This window comes from Panthera uncia, assembly GCF_023721935.1.
Source record: "Panthera uncia isolate 11264 chromosome A1 unlocalized genomic scaffold, Puncia_PCG_1.0 HiC_scaffold_17, whole genome shotgun sequence".
NCBI classification, from domain to species: domain Eukaryota; kingdom Metazoa; phylum Chordata; class Mammalia; order Carnivora; family Felidae; genus Panthera; species Panthera uncia.
The window spans coordinates 32098011-32116721 of NW_026057577.1; the positions used below are offsets into that span (position 1 = coordinate 32098011).

The 18711-nt window shown below is 40.0% G+C and overlaps 1 protein-coding gene across 3 annotated transcripts in view; it reads left to right on the forward strand.

The window, feature by feature from the left end:
• The first annotated feature begins 384 nt into the window (after positions 1 to 384).
• UBE2D2 (ubiquitin conjugating enzyme E2 D2) overlaps positions 385 to 18711 on the forward strand; it is a 53601-nt gene continuing 35274 nt past the window's right edge. The window contains exon 1 of one of the 3 annotated variants that reach the window (XM_049649353.1): positions 385 to 920. In XM_049649353.1, the coding sequence (XP_049505310.1) occupies positions 897 to 920 (24 nt within the window). In that variant the 5' untranslated portion in view covers positions 385 to 896. The remainder of the gene's footprint in view (positions 921 to 18711) is intronic. The other 2 variants (XM_049649354.1, XM_049649356.1) reach the window with 2 other exon arrangements.

The following is an 18711-nucleotide window of genomic DNA, read 5'->3' on the forward strand; positions in this document are numbered from 1 at the left end:
AGTCACAGCTTTGCCTCTATAAAGCTGTGTGACCTTGGACAAGTCCCTTCCTCCTTCGAGAACATTGCAATGGGCCTAAGTACCTCCTCCCGGGTCAGTCTATGCTATGGCGCTGATCAAGTGACCTGGAAAACATTCGCTTTTAAACGTTTATGGATGTTCGATGCCACACATGAGGGTACCCGAGGCAAGGGACTCAAGGGTTGCGGCGCGCAAGGAGGTACCACCCGCGCCAAGAATCTCGCGAGATTTCCTCCCTGCGCTTCGCGACGTCATCCTCTCGGCGGCCGTGGCGGCGAAGGAGACGGCGCGTAAGATACTCACAGGGGCGGCCCGTATCCCTCCGCCGCCGGCGCGGTCCGGCCCTCCTTCCCATAGCCCGCCAATCCCCGCGCCTCCCGACCTGCCCCTCGGCCTGGGCCCACCCCGCGCTCCGGCGGCCCCACCCCGGCGGCGCCGCCCGCCCGTCCGCCCGCGCGTCCGTCCGTCCACCTGCAGCAGGCAGTCCCTCTGGTTGTCCGATCGAGCGGCGCCGGCCGAGCCCGAGGCCAGGGCTCTTGCTCCCCGGCGGAGGGATCCGCGGCGGCTGAGGAGGCGGTGCTGAGATTAGGTAGAAGAGGCAGCTACGGCGGCGGCGGCGGCGGCGGTAGCGGCGGCGGCTCGGGCGGCAGCGCATAAAGGGGCCGCCGCCGGGTGATGCGGTGACCGCTGCGGCAGGCTCAGGAGCAGAGTGGGCCGCGGCCCTCAGTCCATCCTGCCGAACCCGCGCTCCCGAACTGCCCATCTTCTCCAGCCGAGCCGCGATCACCGAGGCGGCCTCGCGCCCCCTCGCCCCTTCCCCGTCCCTCCCCTGTCCCCGTCCCCGCCCCGGGGGCCACCGCCACCCGCCTCCCACGATGGCTCTGAAGAGAATCCACAAGGTAAGCGGCCGGAGGTCGGCTGAGGGTTCCGGCCGCTGGGCGGGCCAGCTGAGCAGGCTGCGGCCTGCACTTCCCGCCGTCGCCTCCGCCTGGCTCGCGGCCTCTTCGGACCCGGCTGCCGGCGATGGCCCTGCCGGGCGCCCTTTCCACCCTGTTCCCAGTGATGGCGCCGGTAGAGGCCCGGCTCGCGGTCCGAGCTTAGGCCGGAGGTGCGCTGGCCCGCTCTGCGTTCCTCCCTGGCCTCCTTTCTAGGCCCCGCGTGGTATGGAGTCCCAGGGCCTCTGCCCGGCTTGGGACTGCTGCGCTAGAGGGCCATTGTCCGGCCATGCCGGGAGGGGGAGCTGGGGCTGGGGCGTTGAGCTGCCCCTTTGACAGAGGTCGAAAGGGCTCCTCGCCCCATCACTGCCTGTGTTCTCCCACCTCCCGCCCACCCCCGCCCACCTGCTATGGCTTCTTCCACCGACCCGCCTGAGCTTGGAGCCCATGTCCCAGGCAGACAGAGGAAGCCTTTTTGTCCGATCTACAAGTATTTCTTGAGTTCACTTACCTCTTGGTGGCCATACACTTCGGTCCACTCTACTTGTCCAGAAACTTAAGAGTAGGAAGTTCAGAAGGAGAAACAAAACAAAAAACATGACTCTTGATGGAGGAGGGAAGTAGAGAAGCGTTTTGTTCTTTGAGGTTGCCAAATGTAAGAAACTACACTTCAGTTTTACAGGAATGGATCTAATAGAAAAGCTGTTAAATTTGCAAGGGTAGAGCTAGAAACTTGCACGTTGAAAACCACTGGAGAAATTAAAGTTTCCTTTTACAGTGTCTTCATAAAATGGATTTTAACGCTTAAATTAGGTAATATGTTCAAGGAGACTCTTTTAATTTGGAAGGAATTTTGCTAGACTTTTCCATTTGAAAGGATGTCTTTGCCCTTTACGATGAAAGGTTATTTAGTTACTGGTATGGAGGTATTCCTTATACAGTTTCTAGAGTATGGGCTTGGCTTAAAATTTAGGGTCCCTCCAATATTGTAACCTCCTGGTGCCCCTATCATGTTTTTTTTTCTTAGAAGTGGTGAAGTACGATTGTACTTCTGATTTTTGTTGGTGTTTCACTTGGTTACTTGGAGAGGCTCTATTAAACCGCTAGCCACTTACAAGTAGATTGGTTATCCATCGGAGGAATGGGATGGAGATGCAAGGGAAAGAGAAGCAATATTCACCTTACCCTAAACTCAGTGAAAATGCAGGCTGTTGGACAATTAAGATACCTGTTTGCACTTGGTCTTCATTTCATTCATGTCAAAAACCTTTAATGTGAAATTAATCCAGTGCTTACTGTAAATTAGGTTAGAGCCTTACCAACTTGTTTGGATTTACTTGACTTCTAACAAATGAAAAAAGGCAGACTTTAGACAGAGTAAACCTTGTATTGAAATGAAGCCGCTTATGTGTTAAAAGGAGCTTGAAACTTAAGGGGAAATTTCTTAAAGAACTTTTTAAGGGACTGAAGCACGCGGAGGGATGGTCATCCACATAAAAATATATATGTATTTTTAAGGCATTTAGGAGTTGCTGAGTTCTTCTACAGTCTAATTGGGAAGTACCAATTTGAGATTGTAACTGTATAAAATTTTTTTAACCCCCCCCCCTCCCGGCCCCAGCCCCGTGCTCTTATTTTAAAACCTGAAGAGAAGTATGTGTGATAACTTACAGATCAAGAAATATATCCTTTAGTGTCTATGTTAATTGATGTGCGTTACATTTTTCAGGAAAAAAAAGTAACATTCAAAACATGTATTTTAATCTTTTAATATACTTGCCCTGGTAATGTGGGGTTTTTTTGTTTTTTGGTTTTTTTTTTTTTTGAGTTACTACGTATTCTTTAGATTTTCTTTAAAATATCTTCTTATAAAAATTTTAATAAGGAAAGTTAAGCTTAGGCAATGATACTTTGAACTTTTAAAACTCACAGTTAGCCTTTTACCCTCCTGGTTTATAATCTAGAGCCCTTTCCAGAGTATGCTTAACTTCTGAGACTGACAGGGATTTGAAATACAAAATTTATTTTTGGTATACTAGTCAATAAAATTGTGAAAACAAATGGAAATTTTCTTTTTCAATTTTTTTTGTAATACCAATTTTTTAAAGTTTATTTATTTTGAGAGAGAGAGAGAGCACGCGTGCATGCAGAGGGGCAAAGAGAGGAAATCCCAGGCAGGCTCCTCGCTGACAGCCCCGATACGGGGCTCGAACCCTCAAACTGTGACATCATGACCTGAGCCGAAGTCAACCACTTAACTGACTGAGCCACCCAGGTGCCCCTGTGTAATGTCAGTTTTAAGTTGAGTCCAGACTTAACCTAGGTATGGATAAGACCAGTTTTCATATCTTCTTCTTGACCCTAGTAATGTATCTACAGTGGAATACAGAAAAAACTTAGTTGGCTTATGTAATTAATCTTGGTCTTAAACCTTCCCAGTTACCATTTTCTTAAAAAAAAAAAAAAAGTTCTACGTTAATACTCTGTTGACTTTAGATATCATGAACTTCATCTAGGTTCTAATAAAATTTTGCTGAAAGCAAATACATTTGATATGCAGCATCTTTAGGAGTTCAATATCTTCTTTCTTTGACAGAAGGAAATAGTGTTCTGTGAGATTGACAGTTCTTTAAATGCCGTGTGTTTATGGCAAAAGCTTTTGATAGACTTCATAGACTTTATTTTGATACGCACTTTAAGGTCTCTTGACCTATGCTTTAATAGAGTATACCAAAAAGGGTCATCATCAACATCCAGTATAGTTCTTTGCAAGGATCGGGACCCTCTGGGCTTGTTGTATCCACACCAAATGGTCCTAGCCTACTGTGTTTTGAGGTTTGCTACTGACTTTATAGGTGTTTAGCTTTGATTTTGATGCTTTGAGTGTCTGCTTCTAGCAGCACCACCCCCAGCCCTTTTCCAGTTGGCTGCATCTCATCTGTTGTGGGCTGGGAAACCAGATCACGGAGCTTATTAAAATTATGTCTAAAATAAGATCCAGTAGGCTCTGAGTGACGAGGGCTTCATGTGTTCTGTGAACTGTGTGGTCTCTTTGGCTGCTCACAGACCTTTTTTACTTCCTGTTTTTCTTCTTTTGTTACACAGATGCAGGAGACTTTTGGGTGCTCTTAGAGTGCTATAATATTGAAATACAGGGCTAATTTCTTTATTCTGGGGAAGGATAAAAGACAATGTCTTGATTCTTTGAGGAGTTGAAGACAGACCAAAGTTAGGATACTATAAACTATTTTCTTAACAGTAATAGTGCCTTGTACATTTTACTGTTATCCTGATATTTATAGTTAACATTCGGTATACATGGCTTTAATGCCAGGATTATTACTTGATTTATTCTGTTCGTATGATAAAGATTTTTAGAGCTAGTTTCTTCTAAAACCCCTCAAGAGACATCACTCCTGGAAGTGGGGGGGAACCTCAGTAAAATAAAGATTTCAAACTCTGATAGTTCTAGGCCAACCAGGTAACCAAAGTGAGCAAAAAATTGAGGGGAACTAGAAATTACATATGCTATCAGAAGAGGGCAGGCAGCTGCTACCCTGCTGTCTCCAAATGTTGCTGTTACCAAGATCTGTGGGCCCACTGTTGCCAGGTCTTCCCCCCCCCCCCCCCCCCCCCTTAAAAGGGAAGCCACAAATCTAGATTTTGGCAACCAATTCAAATTAAAAACAAAACATACTTCTGACAGGTTTGGTAGGCTCCAGTTTAATTTATGAATTAACATTAAAAGATTGAGGTTCAGTAAGCAGTCAGGAATGTAAGGATTGAATCATTTAAACCATAGTTGCTATCTTTTTTAAAGTTTCAAAAGTTTATTGCTTTATGTAGATGGGCAAGATTAAGTAGGTTTTTTTTGTGTGTGTGTGTGAACTGTTAATTAACTTCTTTGCTGAGGTTTTTATATGGTTATGTGTGAGGTCATAGGGAAAGCCAATTTAGTACATGCATTGATTCCCACAGAAGTTTGTTTGTATCTTACTCTTAACCTCATTCTGCTCTGTTTCATGTTGTGAATCATCTTTGTATAGACTGCACACTTTGAAAATGTTTTGAGATTGGAAGATTACAAAAGGATTGATTCTTATCTTTGTAACACTGCAACAGTATTAAATTAAAAAATAATTTTAAAATACTGTATTTTAATCGTGATACCACAGTATTATCAGAGGTAAGGGTAAAGTGAATTCTTGTCAAAATGGCAAAGCAAATTATCAAACTGTTCTGTGGAGTATTGGTAACCTTAATAAATGGTTCACTGAAGATAGCTGTTTGAATTAGATCTATCTTAGAAAGCAGATACACCTTCTTACTCCAAAAAATAAGTTTCTTGAAATCTCTGCAGAGATTCTTTATTTAGTTTTAGTTTTTTTAGTTTTTCATTAGGAAATGATTCTTTCTTTACAAAGTTTCATTGGATTGAGAAATTTTCTTTGGCTCTTCCAGGTTGCTATTTAAATGTAATTTAAACAGCCATCCTTGAAGGATAACTTAATTTTGGTTGCTTTAGACACTCTCAGTGTGTATTACTGTACTACTGACTGACAAAGAGGAAGTTTTGACAAAGTCCAATTCTAGATATTTTAGTCCAGAGAGAGGGCTGCTAAAATATCCTAGGCGGTTCCCAGGATAGGAATACCTGACTCATGCCTGATGCTGCCAGGAACCTCTGCAACCTCATCCCAGAAATGCAGGAGCACACTTTTTTATTTCTGTAGAAATAAAGTTTTGGTGGTTAGGTTCCCAGGCTAACCTTCAAAATCATATTTAACTATGACATAGGAAAATAAAGTACCATTTGATCTGTCTCCAGAGTCAGGTGACGTTTCACGTAATAGAATCATAAAATGTTAGAACTGCAGCACATCTCAGAGCTACTCTCTGAAAAGGCCGTGTGACTTCTAGAGCTGAATCAAGAACCTGGGTTTCTTGGGTATGTCCAGTGTCTTTTCTGGCAGACTGTGTACCCTTATGGATCTGTTAGGTATGTAAATCCAAAGGATGCAGTCTTTTTCTTTTGTTCAAACAGTTGGGCATTCAAACTGTGCCTTGGAACCAGATCTTTGCCTTAGCATCTCTTTTTATTATTGAAGAGATGTGTATGAACTCCCTTAAAACTACACAAAGTTCGGATATTCTGTTCTCCATATACCTTTCAACCTTTCATCAGAGTTAAATGGGTTTTCAATCTCTAAAAGATTAAGAATCCCTGTCTCATGTCCTTCAACACTGTTTTAATGTTAGTTGGTGACCCAATTACCTATTCTACAGAGAAAATAGAAATATGTGAATTCTTTCAGATTTCCTTTGAAGCTTTTGAAAACAAAAACAAAACCCTGTAGCTACCATCTTTAGAGTACTCATGCAGTTTCACAATTACTGAATCTTCTGAACACCCCTGTGAGAACTCTGTTCTCCCCAGGTTAGATGGGAGAATAGACACTTGGAAAAGTAAACAAACTTGTCTATGATTCTGTGGTTATGGTAAGAAAAGCCAGGATTCAGATTCATGTAATCTTGACTTTAGCCAGCCATTGCTCCAAATTGACCTTGGTCATCACTCTTCTTCCTTCTTGTGTCTGGAGAAGCTATACTTTTTCCTTTGACAATCTAACTTTTGCTTTCGTATTCTTTCTGCCAGGTCCTTGCTCTCTAGTAATTTACTCTCCTAGTTTCTCTCTTCTCTTCTCTTCTCTTCTCTTCTCTTCTCTTCTCTTCTCTTCAGTCCCCTCAGCATTCAAGCTTCCTAAACAAAAATAAACGACAACAAAAAACTTTTTAACTCCCCTCCCCCTCTTTCCTCTTCTTTTTCCCCTCTCATCTCTGGCATTTCAGTGCCAAAATTCTTAAAAGAATAGTCTATTCACTATTCTGAGATTGCTTAGTAAGGTCACTGGTCATTACTTAATTGCCAAATTCAGTGGACACCCTCCTCAGTTTTTATTTAATTTTTATAATAGTTAACGTTGTTATCACTCATTTTCCTTAGCTTCTGATAAACTGCTGTCTCTTCCTTCCTCATATCTAGTGTCTCCCAACTTTATTGGAATGCTTTTCAAACTAATATTATTGATGGATACAAATAAGAATTCATGAAACATTGCACACTTGGGTTAAGATTGACCTCACAAATGGTCCCGGGTAAATCAATTAAAATGCATATATCACAGTTAGGTAAATTATTTAAAAACAAAATATATTAAGAGGAAACATTATTGTTTCTTATAAAGTCAAACTATAAACTTTTTTTTTTTAAGTTTACTTACTTATTTTGTGAGAGAAAGAGAGCAGGGGCAGAAAGAAGGAGAGAGAGAATCCCAAGCAGGTTCCATGCTGCCAGTGCAGAACCTGATGCTGGGCTTGCTCTCAAGAACCGTGAGATCATGACCTGAGCGGAAACCAAGACTTAGATGCTTAACCGGCTGAGCTACCCAGGCACCCTAAAATGGTATTTTTCTTACCTAATAAAAGAGATCTTCATCAAGGGCTGCATCAAATGTGTTACTGTATGTAGCTTTCATTATAGTACAATACAAAAATTTGTTTCTAACAGGTACACTCTAGCAAAAGAATGCAAAGTGTGTATTTGACATCATTCTTGCAGTTAGGCAACTATCAACATTGTTAATTGTCTCATGAGTAGAAATAGACAGGTTGTCTAATTAAAAAACAAAAAGAAATTTATGCTTTGCTCACGTTTATTTCAAAATAATTTGACTTTTGGGGCTTAAGAATCAAAGGACTTTGTTTTTTATTTAAAGCTTCCATATTCTAGTTGTAACTCTATGGGGAATGGGTTACTATTGTAGAAGTACTTAATAAACAGTATGCTTTGATTAAATCTCAAATATATATTGAATTACGGCAAGAAACTAGATAGATAGTGGAGTCAGATAGACAATAATATCCTTGAGTAAGTGCTGTTTGTGCATCACAACACAGATGGACATCATTTGTTTTGTGTTCTCGTTTCTTCAGACAAATTATGGCTTTAAACCTGCAGAAATATGTAATATTCTTAAAAACATGTATTAAAAGTAGATAAAATTTAGGGCAAAAAATATTGTCACCTTTATGTTTCATTCCTAGAATACAGACTAGTGTTTTGTGAGAAATGCTACTGTAATTGAAATAGTTCTGATTGATCCTTTTCAGAAACATTTTCCTTTAGTCTTTGTGTTTTTCCTTATACAGTGAATGTCTTCTCACCCCACCCCCTCCTCCTGAATTCTTTATTTATCCTTGGAGACCCAATAGAAATGGCTTTTCTCTGTGCCTGTGTGCCCCAGGCATGCAGGCAGTAGGGTTCCACTATAGAACTATTTCTTAGTATGTAGACATGATTGATTGTTCTTCCCCTCTGGACTGAGCTTTCCTGGGCAAAGTCCTTGTCTTGCTCATTATATTTCCAGTATCTGATGCATAGTAGGCCTTCAGTTTTTGTCAACAATATTGAGCGAATAATGACAGCAAGTGATATGGTGAAAAAAGTAGTGGGATTTTGGAATAACATATCTGTTGAGTCCTGTGCTAGCTCTGTGGCCTTAGGCAAGGTTACTTCGCAGATTTTTTTTCGCCTCAGGTTCCTTGTTTATAGAATGAGGGTAGTGTCACTTACCCTGCAGACCTGTGGAGGGTGAGTAGAAAGGAAAAACAGACTACATAAAAGGTAGGCTTTAATATAATCATTGTGACTTAACTGCTACAGTTAGAAAGTTGCAAATACAATACCTAGAACATTTTATTCTTTAACCATTTAAGAATAAGTTGTTAACATGATGTCTCATCACCCCCAAATACTTTAATGTGTATTTCTTATAAACAAGGACATTCTGCCACATAATCCTAATACAGCCTTCAAAATTAGGAAATTTCCATTGAGATTTTACTGCCATGTAATCCTCAGACCCCATTCAGGTTTTGCCAGTTGTTCCAATAATGTGTTTAGAAAAAGGATCCAGTCCAGAGTTACTCGTTGCATTTTATTATCTGTGTATACTCTTGCTTAATTCCTTAGTCTCTTCTTGGCTTCGTGACCTTGACACTTTTAAAACATTAGAGACCAGTTATTTTGCAGAGTGTTCCTCAGTTTGGGTTTATTCTCGTACGATCAGATTTAGGTCATGGATGGAGTGCCTTGCTGGCTCAGTTGGTAGAGCATGTGGCTCTTGATCCCAGGGTTGTGAGTTCAAGCCCCACATTTGGCATTGAGCCTATTTAAAACACACACACACACACACACACACACACACACACACACCCCAAATTTTAGATTAGGTTGTGGATATGTGGTAGGAATGTCAGAAGCAATGCTGTGTTACTGTCTTTGTTACCCTATCAAATGGTATGTGATTTTGGTGGGATTCTTTTCATTGCATCCTGTCAGGTGGTATGCAATTTCAAATTGACCCATTACTGAGAATTTTCACTTCTATTACTTGATTAAGGTAATGTCTACCACGGTTCCTTACTATACAGCCAACTCTTTTTCCCTTTATGATTAAATAAGTATTTTATTAGGAGACATTTTGAGAATATGTACTTATCTTATTTGTGTTATTTATTTGTTTCACAGAAAGTACCCCAAGTCTTAGCTACTTAAACATTTATTATCCCATAGTTTCTGAAGATCAGAAATCTGAGAATGGCTTATAGCTAGGTGATTCTGGCTCACGGTCTTTTTTGATGTTGCTGCCAAGCTATTGCCTGGAGCTGCAGTTCCCTGAAGACTGGAGAATCCTCTTCTAAGCTCATTCCCATGGTTGTTGACAGAACTCAGTTCCTTGTGGGTTATTGGACTAAAGGATTAATTTCCTCCCTGCTTAAATCTCTCCATAGGGCTGCCTGAGTATGCTTAAGACATGGCTTCCCTTAGAGTGCCCCCAGAGAGAGCTAGAGCGAGCAGCCACAGTATCTTTTATAACCTAATCTCCCAAGTGACATGCTATCACTTTGCGATATTCTGTTGGTTTCATAGACCACACCTGGTATAGTGTAGGGGAGAGAACTAAAGGGTTTAAATACTAGGAGTCAAGGATCATTGGGAGCTGTTTTGGACCCTGGGTACCCCACTGTCATGCAAAAGTATTAACTTACTTATTTTTAAACTTATATTTGGACTCATGATTTCAAACTATTTTATTCAGGTAGATTATAGTAATATTTATTTTAATTCTCAGTTGTTTTGTTTTTCCCTCATCATTCTTTGAGCATTTAGTTTGTTTTGGCAGCATAATATATCCCTGGCTTTTTTTTTTTTTTTTTTTTTTTTAATACCCTGCTCTAGCTGTGTAATCATCTATTTTTCCAAGGCTTCCTAGTTCTGTTTACTGGAAAATGGTATTTAGAAATCAATATTTGGATGCTAGGTATGCTCACTGCTCTTGAAATCTCACTGCTTCCGAGCTTTCTCAGTATAATCAGTGGATGTAGCTAGGGAATATGTATATGTATATACAGACACATGGACACACACAGTACACACATTTCCATGTATATTTAGTTTTCTCTGTATATATTAAAAAAAAAAAACATGAGTTCACATTGGTACCTCTTAATTCCAGTCGAATGCCATAGGGTTCACCCTATATTTCTTCTTTCCAGTATAACCATTTCTTTTCTGACAGTGAGAAGCCTGTTACTCTTAATAAATGTACTCATTTCATCAATTTTCCAGTATAATCAACCTCCCAACGCTGGGTGCACCTGCATAGATACCATTCTTGCTTTCCCTCCCCAGGAGTTGCCCTTAATTTTCCTGACTTGGACATCTTGCACTGGGTCATGTACATCCCCTTATAGATTTTCTCAGAATTTTTAAAAACAAAGTAAAATAAAGGACTTTTTGTTTGACATACATATTTAGATAAAAACTGTTTAAAGTAATAGTGCTAGTCATATAGAACATTACTTAAAGCAGATACAGGAAGTTATCCCAGTAATTGTAACCACATAGCACTTTTTCCAGTTATGGAATATGGCTCGTTCTTTTCTTTTACCTTTCTCCCTTCCTTTCTCTTCAGTTTTAAACCTTTATTTGATAATCAGCACTTAGTTCTCATCCACATTAACTGTCTATAAGTTTTTGAAAATGGTGATAGGTACTTAGGTAACCAGTGTATAGAGCTTGTTTGGTGAATCTTCATCCTCCTTTTTCTGGACAACTGCACATGTAAGGTATGGAACATTCCTTATTCCTTTGGCCAGACAGCTTCGTTCAGCCAGGTGTCAGTGCACACATCTGGAGTTCCCATTGCCTTTGTGGCAAATTTCTGGAAGTCTTTGAGTGCCAAGGGGCACACTTCTTGAAACTTACTGAATGGATGCGCTTTTGAACGTTAATGTATATTCTCTGGTCACTACCTCATTGGTGGCAGAACAGCCCTTCTTCTTAACACCCTTCTTTGTGGTAGCCATTCTACCAGGTCCTGTTTGGAAAGGGAAGAGCCCGATGTATTGTGGAGAATATGGCCTTTTCTACAGCCATTCTTGGAGTAAACGAAGACCATGGTTTTAATTTAGTGTTATATTCTGAGGTAGTTTTGATTAGTAACCTTATAAGCTAGTCTCCATTCTTAGAAATAGTTGGAAACAACTGTAATTAAAGTTCTGAAACTTATCTTTTATTATGAAATAGTTTATGAATACAAAAGGATTTAGACACTGATATGACCAACACCTATGTACTTACATGCAATTTAATATTCAGAACTACCTAATTTAGCTCTAGTGTTAAAGTTTTGTTAGCAATAGCTTGTCTTTTTTTTAGGGTTTTTTTTTTTTTTTTTTCTTACTAAGTAAACTCTCCACCCAAGTTGGGGCTTAAACTCATGACTCCCAAGATCAAGAGTAGCACACTCCATTGACTGAGCCAGCCAGGCACCTCAATAGCTTCTCTTTTTAAAGTTTGGCATCTTTGCATATTTAGAAATATTCATGTTTTCATAAAGGTGTGTTGTTGTAGGTGATGGGAATTGCTTGTGGAACCCCCCCCCTACTTGACTTAATTGCATTAAAGCAATACCATATCCTCACTGAGTTTAGTAGTAGACCAGATTTTTTATATCTTTAAGCAATGCGCTTCACTTTTGTTGACTAGAAATAGTAAAATCCACTTTGAAATTATTGAACATACCGGCACTATGTCATACATAATTTGTGAGCTGTTTTTAAAATCTGTGAATTACCATGATATTTAGTATATCTTTTATGAGATTGATTTGAAAGCATTTCCCAAGTGTTTAAAACACTGACTAAATTGGTTTAAAACAAGAATTTGAAAAAAATTTTTAATGTTTATTTATCTTTGAGAGAGAGAGAGAGAAAACGTGCGTGCACATGAGCTGGGTAGGGGCAGAGAGAGAGGGAGACACAGAACCTGAAGCAGGCTCCAGGCTCTGAGCTATCAGCACAGAGCCCGATGTAGGGCTCAAACTCATGAACTGTGAGATCATGACCTGGGGTGAAGTCAAATGCTTAACTGACTGAGCCACCCAAGTGCCCCTGAAATTTGAATTCTTTTTGAAAAGAGAAATATTTAAAAAAGAGAGAGAGAAATATTTATACCCTTTATTTTCATTACTGTGGGACAAATCTTGAATGAAGAAAGTCTGTTTACCTTACAGTGCAATCCCAAGACATGCTTATGCAGTTATTTTTTTTCCAGTATATTCTTTCTGTTCCTCTTTGTTGAATCTGTAACTTGATGTGGAAATTCAATTGAATGAGGTCACATGCAACATAATACAAGGTTAAAAAATTGTTCAGACTTCAAGGAACAACCCGAAGCTAACAGTGTTTATTGGCATTTGGAGAGGAGCTATTTGTTTCTTAGCCCAGATAGTAAACTTGACTTGATCTGTAATTTTAGAGCCTGAAGTAGGGCCACTACTGTGGCACTCTTTTTACTTATGTGGTAGTATATTCATTGTCTTTTAGCTTCCAGGATTGCTGTTAAGTCCAAAACTGTTCTGATTTCTGATCCTGTATATGTGACCAGTTTTCTTTCTGGAAGCTTACAGGTTTTCTTTTCTTTTTTTTTTTTTTTTTTTTTTTATTTTTTTTTTTTTTTACTTTTTTTTTAATTTATTTTTGAGACCGGGAGAGACAGAGCATGAACAGGGGAGGGTCAGAGAGAGGGAGACACAATTTGAAACAGGCTCCAGGCTCTGAGCTGTCAGCACAGAGCCCGACGTAGGGCTCAAACTCATGGACCGCGAGATCATGACCTGAGCCGAAGTCGGCTGCTTAACCGACTGAGCCACCCAGGCACCCCCAGGTTTTCTTTGTCTCACATGTGATATTTCATGACAAGTGGTGTTGTAGGTCAATTTTCATTTATTTTGCTCAACATTCAGTTGGTCTTTTTGAGCCAGAAATTCACATCCTGTTTGTTTTATTTTGTTTTCTTTTCCAAATTATATTTAAGCTCTAGTTAACATACAGTGCAATATTAGTTTCAGGAGTAGAATTCAGTGGTTCATCACTTACATACAAACCCAGTGCTCATCCTAACAAGCGCCCTCCCTCTCCCTTTTTTTTTAATGTTTGTTTATTTTTGAGAGAGGAAGTGTGGGGGAGGAGGGGGAGAGAGAGGGAGGGAGACAGAGGCTCTGAAGCGGGCTCTGCCCTGACAGCAGAGAGCCCCATGGTGGGCTCACACTCACGAACTGGGAGATCATGGCCTGAGCCGAAGTCAAACCCTTAACCCTCTGAAACACCAAGGTGCCCCAACAAGTGCCTTCCTTAATATCCATCCCCTATTCGTCTCCCTTCATTAGCCCTCAGTTTGTTCTCTGTTCTCAAGAGTCTCTTATGGTTTGTTTCCTTCTCTTTCTTTTTTTACCCCCCTCCCATATTTTCATGTTTTGTTTCTTAAATTCCATGTATGAGTGAAATCACATGGTATTTTTCTTTCTCAGACTGACTTATTTCACTTAGCATAATACATTCTATCTCCATCCCCGTCATTGCAAATGGTAAGGTTTCATTCGTTTTGATGGCTGAGTAATAACTCCATCTTCTTTATCCCCATTTTCTTTATCCACATGTCCTCAAGTTTTGAAAAATTTTATTGAATCATTTTGTTCATGGATTCATTAACTTCATTTTTCTCTTTTCTCCCTTTTTTTTTTTTAACTATTACCGGATGTTGGACTTCCTGGACTGCTCTATGCCTTTTCCCTCCACACACCTTCTACCTATATGGATTTGCCTATTCTGGACATTTTATATAAATGGAATCATACAACATGTGACCTTTTGTGTCTGGCTCATTTTGTTTAACAGTGTTTTCAAGCTATATCCAAGTTACAGTACATATCAGTACTTAGAATTCCTTTTTGTGACTGAATAATATTCTGTTGTATGGGTAGCTAACATTTTCTTTTTCCATTTACCAGATGATGGGCATTTGGATTGTTTCCATTTTTTTTTAACCTGTTAAGAATAATGTTTCTTGAACAGTATTTTTCAAATACTTTACAATTTTTCTGTGAACATTAATTTTCGTTCGTATTGGATATATACCTAGGAGTGGAATTGCTGAGTCATGTGGTAATTGGATGTTTACTTTTTGAGGAATCGCCAGACTGTTTGTAAACAGGCTGCACTATTTTACATTCCCACCAGCAATGTATGCATGTTCTAGTTTCTACATATGGTCATCAACACTTGTTACTTTATTATTTTGATGATAGCTTTCCTAGTAGGTGTCAAGTGATATATGATTGTAGTTATAATTTACATTTCTCTTAATTACTGAATGATATTGAGCATCTCTTCATGTGCTCATTGGCCATATATATACATCCTCTTTGGAGAAAGGTGTATCCTTTGCCCATTTTTATTTACTTATTTTTTTAATGTTTATTTTTGAGAGAGACAGAGTGGAACTGGGGGAGGGGCAGAGAAAGAGGGAGACACAGAATCCAAAGCAGGCTCCAGGCTGTGACCTGTCAGCACAGAGCCTGACACGGGACTCAGACCCACAAACCTAGAGATCATGACCTGAGCTGAAGTTGGATACTTAACAGACTAAGCCACAGGTGCCCCTGTTGTTGTTGTTGCTAAAGGAAGTTTGTTGTTTGTTTTTTCCTTTGCCCATTTTTATTAATAAATATTTTTTTAATGTTTATTTATTTTTGAGAGAGACAGAGAGCAAGCAGGGAAGTGGCAGAGAGAGAGGGAGACACAGAATCCAAAGCAGGCTCCAGGCTCCAAGCTGTCAGCACAGAGCCGTATGCGGGGCTCGAACTCGTGAACTGCAAGATCATGACCTGAGCTGAAGTCAGATGCTTAATCGACTGAGCCACCCATTTGCCCCTCCTTTGCCCATTTTTAAATTGGGTTCTTTATTGTTGAGCTGTAAGAAGTCTTTGTATATTCTGTATACCAAACCATTATCAGATAAGTGATTTGCAGAGTTTTGTGCTTTTGGTGTCATATCTAAGAAAGTGTTGCTTAATCCAAGGATACAAAGATGTACATTTATGTTTCTTTTTAAGGGTTTTATAGTTTTAGCTCTTACATTTAGATCTTTGATCTGTTTTTTAAATTTTTTTCTTTTAATTACATATACATAAAACCTTCCATCTAAGCTATTTTAACATAGACATTTCAGTGGTATTAAGTACATTCATATTGTTGTACAACCATTACCACCATCCATTTCTAGAAGTCTTCTCACTTTTCACAACTGAAACTCTGTTGCTGTTAAACAATAACACCCCATCCTCTGTCTCCCCAGCCCCTGGCAACCATCATTCTACTTTTTTGTCTTATTTTTGACTAGGTTTCTCTTTTTTTTTTTTTAACGTTTCATTTATTTTTGAGAGACAGAGCATGAGCAAGGGAGGAGGAGAGAGAGAGGGAGACACAGAATTGGAAGCAGGCTCCAGGCTCTGAGCTGTCAGCACAGAGCCCGATGAGGGGCTCGAACTCAAAAACCGTGAGATCATGACCTGAGCCGAAGTCGGACGCTTAACCGACTGAGCCACCCAGCCGCCCCAACTAGGTTTCTTATATAATTGGAATCCTACAGTATTTATCTTTGTGTGACTTACTTCTTTCACTTTAGCTTAATGTTCTTAAAGTTCATCCATGTTGTCAGAATATCCTTCCTTTTCAAGGCCAAATAATGCTTCATTGTACATATATACCACATTTTGCCTATCCATTCATCTGGTGATGGATTCTTGGGTTGTTTTAGCTATTCTGAGTAATGCTGCCATGAACATGGGTATACAGATAACTCTTCAAGACTGTGCTTTCAGTTATTTAAGGTTTATACCTAGAACTGGAATTGTTCGATCATGTGTAATTATGGTAATTCTACTTTTAATTGTTGGAGGAACTACCATACTGTTTTCCACAGTGACTGTACCATTTTACACTCCCACTCACAAGGGTTCTAGCTTATCTTGACCAAAAGTTGCTACTTGCTGTTTTTGTTTTTTTGTTTGGGTTCTGGTAATAGCCTTCCTGAGGGGCTCCTGGGTGGCTCAGTCTGTTGAGTGCCTGACTTTGGTTCAGGTCATGATCTCACAGTTCTCCAGTTTGAGACCTGTATTGGGCTCTTGGGTTCTCAACTGTCTGTGCAGAGCTGGCTTTGGATCCTCTGCCCCCCACCCTCCCCTGCCCTGCACCTCACCCTCCTCACGCTGTCTCTCTCTCAAAAATAAATAAACATTTAAAAAATTGTAATAATAATAGCCTTCCTGACGGATGGGATATTGTTGTCTCTGGTCCCTTTTTTTTTTTTTTTTAAGTTTATTTGTTTTGAGAAAGACTGAGACAGTGTGAGTGGGGGAGGGGCAGAGAGAGAGGATCCCAAGCAGTCTTTGTGTTGCCAGCGAAGAGCCTGATGAGGGATTCGAACCCTTGAACTGAGATCATGACCCAAGTTGAAGTCAACGCTCAACTGACTGAACCACCCAGGCACCTGTTCGTCTTTATCTAAAGTTGATGTTGAAGATGAATCCTCAGATGGCTGATTTCTTTATTGTCAGTTATTTATATTAAGAGTGGGGTACTAGAAAACTGATGAAAAGGTCTAAGCATACAGGGATGAAGTTTGGCAACTGTAGAATTCAGTTTACAGTTTGCTGGCTAGGCTATTTCTCTAGATGAACCATTAATATCAGTGAATTGTAAAGCTCCTTGTTTTGTACTAGGCACTTTTTTCTGAGGATCTTGTAATCTCCCACCTAGACAGTACAGGCCTGGCTTCCAGTTTTCTCAGAATCACCAGGAACAAAGTTTGTATGTAAATGTTCACTTAATCTTCCTGTTTTCTGTACATCATCCATGCCTTTGACTGTGTCAGTCTTAAGACCTTCTGTTTTATCCTTTCCAGAAAATAAACCTCTGACTTGTGGCTTGAGTGGGGAGGCATTCACTGAAGGAGTCCACAGTCAAAGAAGTGATCTAGACATACTTTTATTAGTTTTAAGTTTTAAAGTTATTTTTAAACTTTATTTATTTTGAGAGAGAGAGTGCAAGCAGTGGGGAGAGGGGCAGAGAGAGAGAATCCCAAACAGTGTTCGTACTGTCAGTGCAGAGCCTGACATGGGGCTCAAGCCCAAGAACCCTGAGTCATGAGCCGAGATCAAGAGTTGGACACTTAACTGACCAAGCTACCCACTTAACCTCCTGAGCCACCCAGGCACTCCTGGAAAAGTATACATTTTACACTTGATCTTAGCCAAAAGGCCCTAAGAAGTGATGGAAAAGTACACTTTTTTTTTTTTTTTTTTGGAAAAGTATACATTTTAAATGACAAGCATTTTCAACAAATGCCAACAATGTAGTTTTTAAAATTTATTACCCTGTAATAGACATTTTTTCCAAGTTTTTGTATTGCTAGGGACACTGAAGCATCAACATTCCCATACGTGTTTCTTGGTACACGTAGGTGAGGGTTTCTCTTTATAGTTAGTAGAGTTGTTTGGTCTAGATTGTGAGCCTTTCCTTGTAAGATATTGCCACATTGATTTCCAACCTTTGTGACACCCAACTAACGAGATACAAAACTTTCTAATTAACTTTTTCTTTTAAAATTTCCCTCATTATGTGGGGTGTCTGGGTGGCTCAGTCGGTTAAGTGTCAGACTTCGGCTTAGGTCATAATCTCACAGTTGGTGAGTTCAAGCTCTGTGTTGGGCTCTGTGTTGACAGCTCGGAGCCTAGAGTCTGCTTTACATTCTCCCTCTCTCTCTGCCTCTCCCCCACTCATGCTCTGCCTCTGTCTCTCTTTCTCTCAAAAATAAACATTAAAAACATAAAAATAAAATAAAATTTCCCTCAATATGGGTATAACACACTACAGAGAAAAGCACTAAACAGATGTCTAATAAACCAGCGCAGTTTTCAAATATACACAAACATTGAACATTCTGTAATAAATTTCCAAGTACCCTATCACCTGTCATTTTGTGTTCTTAATTACCCCTTCCACCCTCATTAGATTATTTTGAAGCCAGTCCCAAATATCACATCATTTTATTTGTCAGTAATTCAGAATATACTACTAAGAGATAAGACAGTGGTTTTCAGCTCTGGGCGATTTTGCCCACTAAGTAACATTGGGCATTGTTTGTAGACATTTTTGTTTGTCACAACTGGGAGGCTAGTAGTAGGTGCTACTGGTATCTAGTAGGTAGAGGCTAGGGAGTTGCTAAACATTCTGCAATGCATAGGATAGCTCCCAACAGCAAAGAATTATCCAGCCCAAAATGTCAGTA